The sequence below is a fragment of the Macadamia integrifolia genome, unplaced genomic scaffold, assembly GCF_013358625.1.
Source record: "Macadamia integrifolia cultivar HAES 741 unplaced genomic scaffold, SCU_Mint_v3 scaffold1259, whole genome shotgun sequence".
NCBI lineage: Eukaryota > Viridiplantae > Streptophyta > Magnoliopsida > Proteales > Proteaceae > Macadamia > Macadamia integrifolia.
This window is the reverse complement of record NW_024868136.1, coordinates 139,007-145,160: the sequence shown is the minus strand read 5'-3', so window position 1 is coordinate 145,160 and position 6,154 is coordinate 139,007. Positions and strand designations below refer to the sequence as shown.

General features: G+C 36.2%; 1 protein-coding gene across 1 annotated transcript in view; it reads left to right on the top strand.

Moving 5' to 3' along the window:
- The first annotated feature begins 1,450 nt into the window (after positions 1-1,450).
- The window catches only part of LOC122063239 (ALBINO3-like protein 2, chloroplastic), a 51,838-nt gene continuing 47,134 nt past the window's right edge, over positions 1,451-6,154 (top strand). The window contains exons 1-2 of the mRNA XM_042626944.1: positions 1,451-2,129; positions 2,416-2,522. Coding sequence (XP_042482878.1) covers positions 1,717-2,129; positions 2,416-2,522 — 520 coding nt within the window. The 5' untranslated portion in view covers positions 1,451-1,716. The remainder of the gene's footprint in view (positions 2,130-2,415; positions 2,523-6,154) is intronic.

The window sequence follows — 6,154 nt, the reverse complement described above, 5'->3', positions numbered from 1 at the left end:
CATTTAATAGATGATAAATCAAATAGAATGAGCTATAGTACCAAAACACAGTATACAGTTACTACTTACAGGTGATGATTTATTTGAAGATCCCATTAAATTTCCTTGTGTGAGAAAAATTATTTTGATATCCATTTTTCGTTGTTTGGCTCTTATTATCAAAAGGGTGGAGTGATTGTAAACTCAGCCTTATTTTAATATTTATTGAGAAGCCCAATGGCCACCATTTTTTGTGTGGTTCTTACCTTACTTTATGGTATGAAGTTGTTGGTCGGATTAGAAAATTTAGAGTGCAGCTTATGCATTGGATGGAGAAACAGAGCAAACATATAGCTGTATGTGGGTCTTGAGAATCTCTTGTCTTTTTAAATTAGTAAATCATTTTGGAATGGTTTCTTATTATTATTATTATTATTATTATTATTATTATTATTATTATTATTATTATATAACAGCCCCACCTAGTTGAGTTGGATTTGGGTTCACTGTTTTGGACAAGTGTCTCTCCACAACAGAGAAGAGATGATAAATCAACAATTTACTAAAAGTATCCCTACTTTCAAGACAAAAATCAATATCCTCAACTATGTCACACTTAATTTCAGTGCCTCTAACACTTTTTGAAAAAGTAAATTGGTGTAATCAGAAACATCCACTGTTAGAAAGAGCCAATTACAAGTATTAATGCATACAACTCACCACTAATAAGAGCTCTATCCAGAAATTGCAGTGAAGGGTTGAGTAAAGGCAACAAAGAGCCCAACAACAATGATATATCACCGATCCTTGGTCAATCCTTATTTGCTTGGTGTAGTATGCTGGCAATCTTGGTCGCTTGGTGTGGTTTTTTGATAGCAAAGGAGAGAGAGAGAGAGAGAGAGAGAGAGAGAGAGAGAGAGAGAGAGGACGACGGTGATGGAAGCAAAGTGAAATAAGAAGGAGGGGAGTCGCATGCTTTTAGTACTTAAGGGGTTAAGTGTGTGACTAGCGAATGGAAGATTTTAGGGTTGAGGACATGGAAAGTCGGTGGAGAGTGGAGACTTGGAGTGTTGAATTTTTGGAAAAGGTATTTAATTAATTAGGTAACTTCTTTTCTTTCTTTCTTTTTATCCTACGGTTCAAAATAAACCACCAAATTTTGATCTTTCGGTAAATATATTAATTTCTAAAATAAAATATTAGTGTATCAAATATTTCTATATGTTAATATTAATGTAATAAAATTAATATTTAATTAATCTTACATTCGAATAAACAAATATGGATATAATATTTTGAATATTTTATTATTATCAGTTAAATGAATCGAATAATAATCGATTAAAAACAAATATTATCATATTCGTATCCATTTAATTTTTAAATCGATTTTTATTTCCAGTAAGAATTTTTTGAATACGAATTTTCCTAAATGAATACGGACACAATCGAATACAGATTTTCGACTATTAGTTGACAGCCTTACAAACATAGCCGTAATGCATTTTTTTTCCTTTCCTGGAAAAAAAGGAAAATTCCCGTTATTACTCAGTCCGGACTCCGGCGAGGCATAGGAGTAGCTGTCCAAGGTCATGCGGGAAGAGAAGGGGACGTAGCTCAGAGACTTCTAGTTCGCACCGGCAGAGTATATCTTCCACCTAATAGGGTTTTGGTGTGCGGTTAAAGTGGCGTGAAAATCAGGAAGGTTTTGGTAGATGCGGTGTTCCGTAACAATCCATGGGAATACCGAAGCTCTGTATCGAGCTCCGCCGATTTCGATCCCTTTCTTCTTCGTTTTCTCTCTCTAACTTGCTTTACCTTCAAAACCCTAATTATCTCTTATCCTCTCCTTCGTATATCGGCAATAGATACTCAATCTTCAGAGACACAACCAATTCAAGTGCGAATTCTTCACCCCCATACTGGGATCATACCTCGTTTAGATCATTCTCGTCTAATCCATTAACCAGTAGCTCTGGTAATGAAAGTGGTACCGATGGAGATTTGGGAAATGAGTTGAAATCGTTGACTCTGGATTTTAGTGGTTCTGGAGTTGCGGATGGAGTGGTTGATGTGGATGGATTGTTTCCTCCAGTTCGTGTCGTTATCTCGTTGCTTGATGGATACCATGAACTCACGGGTCTTCCTTGGTATAGTCTCGTTTGCTTATTCTGTAATTTTTTAAAAACCTCTGAAGAAAACCATTGTTTCTTCGTGCTTTGTTGTTTGACTATGGAAATCAAGTTGGTTGCTGTAATGGTTTATGATTCATGAATTTTTTTTTTTTTTAAAAGAAAAATCAATTAAAACGTCTGCAACAGTTAATGTGTTTTTATTTTTGTTGAGTTTCTATGTAATTTATTAATCAATAAGAGGAGAACAGTACTATCTCGTGAGGCTGCTTAAGATTTCCTGATAGCTTTGACGGCATTACAGGTGGGTGATAATTGCGTCCTCTACCTTGGCCCTTAGACTGGCAATACTCCCTTTGCTTATTGTGCAACTTACGAAGTTGAAAAAGATCTCTGAGTTATTTCCTAAATGTGAGTAAATTTCTGTATATTAGCTCTTTCTTTAGCATTCCTTTTTCCGTCTTTGCTGTTGTTACTTCCTTGGAATATAAACTTACTGTTGTCAAGTTTCTCGCTCCCTGAACTTCTCTGTAACTTTCTTCATTATGGATTGATAACTCAAGGAATTGAATTTCAATATATAGACTGGTTTCCCCCAAAAGCCAAATTGAGACATATAGTTGAAATCATTCTTCTTCTTCTTCTTGTTTTGTTTTGTTTTTTAGTTTTTTTTTTTTTAATGAGAAACCGAAAGATATATTCAGCTATATGGTTCGTCATTACATCAAGATTAGCAGAAGAAAATAAAGTCGCTAACCTAGCACTACTAGCCAATGCCCATAGACACATCATAATTTGATTAGAATCTTTGCATTTATACACATAAGGAATGGATCTGAACTTAGAAAAAATATTTCCCAAAAAGTAGATACTGAAAGAATTGGCCATGAGCTGTTAGAAGGCTGTGGAATAAGCTGAAGTAAGCTCCTGCATGAGAACCAAACTTCATTGATGGTCCAACCCTTGGAGGCCGCCAATCTTAGCCCCTGTAGGATGCAAAAAGCTTTTGTCTTCACTAAAGTTGTGGTCATAGAAGTCCTTGCTCTTACAATTTGGAATTTCCCTTGGAAAAGAATACCAATAGCCCAACCTGATTTTGTTTCCAAAACGTTAGCAACACCAACACAAACTATGATGTGATAGCTCAAAAAAGGGGGAGGTAAATATCTTCCTAGGATGTCTGCTGGATCATATGTAAGTGAGTAGACAAAATATTAGAGTTAGTATCTTGAAGCAATTTCAAATCAGAAATTCAATGATTAATATTATGCAGGATAGATTCAGGGTTGGGACCAACATTTTTGGCAAGATTATTATTTCTGTGCATCTATATAAAATAGACTGTTATAGCTACTATGCAGAAGCACCAATTGCGATCAATGTTGGATAGGTTAGCATGAAGAAATAGGTGCTTGACTACAGCAATAAATGAGTTCACATTGAGACATTTAGGTCTTAGACCGAGAGGACCAGTAGCCCATAATCTGTCAACAAAGTCACCCAAAAAAAAGAAAAGAAAAGAAAAGAAAAGATGGGAAATAGATTCGGTATGTTTTCCGCACAACAGACATGTTTTATCAATATGTAGTCATTTGCCCAAGTTTTCTCTGACAGGAATCCTATTGAACAAGGTTCGCCAAAAGAAAATTTTGAATTTAGGATGTATACAAAGTTTCCATAAGAATTTCCACCAGTTACGAGTAGTGGGTAGAAAAATTTCCATTGCTACAATCCTATAGGGGGAAGAGACGTAGAAGGAAATTCCGTAGCAATGTAGGTAGAAAAAACTCCATCAGTTGATAAGGTACACCACCAAGTATCAGGTTGAGAAGAGATTGGGTTCTTGATTATTTCATTGATCATATGAGTGGGAATAAGGTCAATCAAGGATGTCACATTCCACTCATTTTAACCATAACACTGTCAACAGAACGTTTGGGCATGGAAAAGAGAGGTTTATAGGGACCCGATCCATGGATCATACTAGAAATAAGAGGAATGTCCAGATCCCAGTTTAATCGGAATCATTCTTTTAAATAATGGGAATGTAGAAACTATACTATTCCAAGTCCATGATCCCCACTTTTTCACAGTTGTGGGATCATGGAGGTGTTTGGGAAATATTTAGCTTTGAATGTCTGAGCACAGAGGGAATTCTTTCTCCTTAAGTAATCGCCAACCAAGTTATAAGAGAAGAGCTTTATTTTGGGTATTGGCATCTCTTAAACCCAAACCTCCATGATTGATTCGAGAGAAAAAATTTTCCCTAAGAGATGAGGTGTAATTTTTTGAAGAAGTGGTTGAACAAATAGAATCAAAATTTTGATAGGTGTTTTTTAAGAAAGGAAAAACAAGACATTAGATAGGTTGGGATAGAGTAAAGAACAGATTGAACCAAAAATTTTCTTCCTGCAAAAGAGAGAAGATTAGATTTCCAAATGGATGACCATTTATCTATTCTATTCACAACATTTTTAAGTCATGAAACACGAGATTATGGATGAAAAAAATCAATTCCCAGATAGACAGCATCGTTTATAATCTCCTTGATACCAAGAAGAGAGCAAAGATGAGTGATGTAGATAAGTCACTTAATGGGTTTATTTTATTGTAAATAAGCCTTGGGTTGGTTATATATGTGTTGGGCCTTTGATCCAATGGGTTTTATTTGTAATGGGCCACTTTAATGAGCTTAAAATATGGGTAGAATGTAGGAAAACGGGATTTAATTCATTAGTCTAGTTAGAGGCTTGTTTTGAGTCTATTTCCTTTGTTAGTTCAGTTTTTAGTCAGTTTAGGTTTCCCTATTAGTGAATGACTAGTTAGTTACCTACTCTATGTTGGAGTTCTAGCCTAGTCCTATTTAAAGTCCAACTCCTATTATGTAATGTCTAGTCCTACTTGGAGACTAGCTCCTAGTTATGCTATGATTGCTATTCAGCCCTCTTTATATAGATGAGCCAATGTACTATAATTTCTCAGATTTGAATAAAGAAAATTACAATCAATTGCTTAGAACAGCCGGGATAGCTGTGGGTGAGAAGCCGGGGCCGAGATAGCCACTCCTCCCCCACTTTCCCTTTGTTTTTTCTTTTTAATATCTGCAATTGATTATCTATTTCTGTTCACTTCTGCTGCTCTAATCGATCCAATTTAAGTCAGACTTGGACTGCTAAGATCGACCACCAAGAAGTTCTTGTTCTTGAAGCTAATCGACCTCCCTTGCTGCCCAAGTCTGAGATCTGATCTGCAGATCGTTTGGGGGACTGATTCTACTTTTTAAGAGGACCAATCGATTCTCTATTGAAGATCATCTGAAGCTGATAAGCTGCTGATCCTGCAGAATTCTTCTTATTCTCTCTCCTAGGTCAGAAATCAAGAAAATCTATATCTCATCAACCATCTATCAGAAGTCCTCCAACTTTTTGGGTTTTTGTATCCTTACTAGGGACTACTTACGAGCAGGAGTGCAGCTCAGCTGCAGCCGCCCTCTCTCTTTGGCCCTATCGCAGGTGACTTTCTCTCTCTTAGCTGATTGGTTCTATTTTGGGTTTTCCTATGTTAGTTTGTCTTTATCTTGTGGGCGTTACTTCTGGTTCTTATTCTCTTGTTTCTGGTCTTATTTCTGGTTATTATTAAGTTAGCTATTGGGTGTTAAACTGTTGTTTGGGGTTATAAACTACTCCGGGGTAGTTTACTTGTAATCTACTTCTGTATTAACGAGTTTTATCAGAATTGGGAACAGTGTTACTAAAATATATTCCACTCTTGGAAAGATTAACATGTTGCCCAGATAAGTCAAAAAACAAACCAAGCACCGCCGTAATGGCCAATAAATCATCAGTAGTAGCACGATAGAAGATGAATATATCATCAGCAAAAAGTAAGTGAGAAACCTCAGGGGCTCTACGGGCTATCTTAATTCCTTTAAACAAATTAAGACTCCATTAAGTCGAGAGGAGACGAGAGAGAACTTCCATGGCACAAATAAACAGATACGGACTCAAAGGGCAGTCTTGCCGAATTCCACGAGAAGGTTCAAT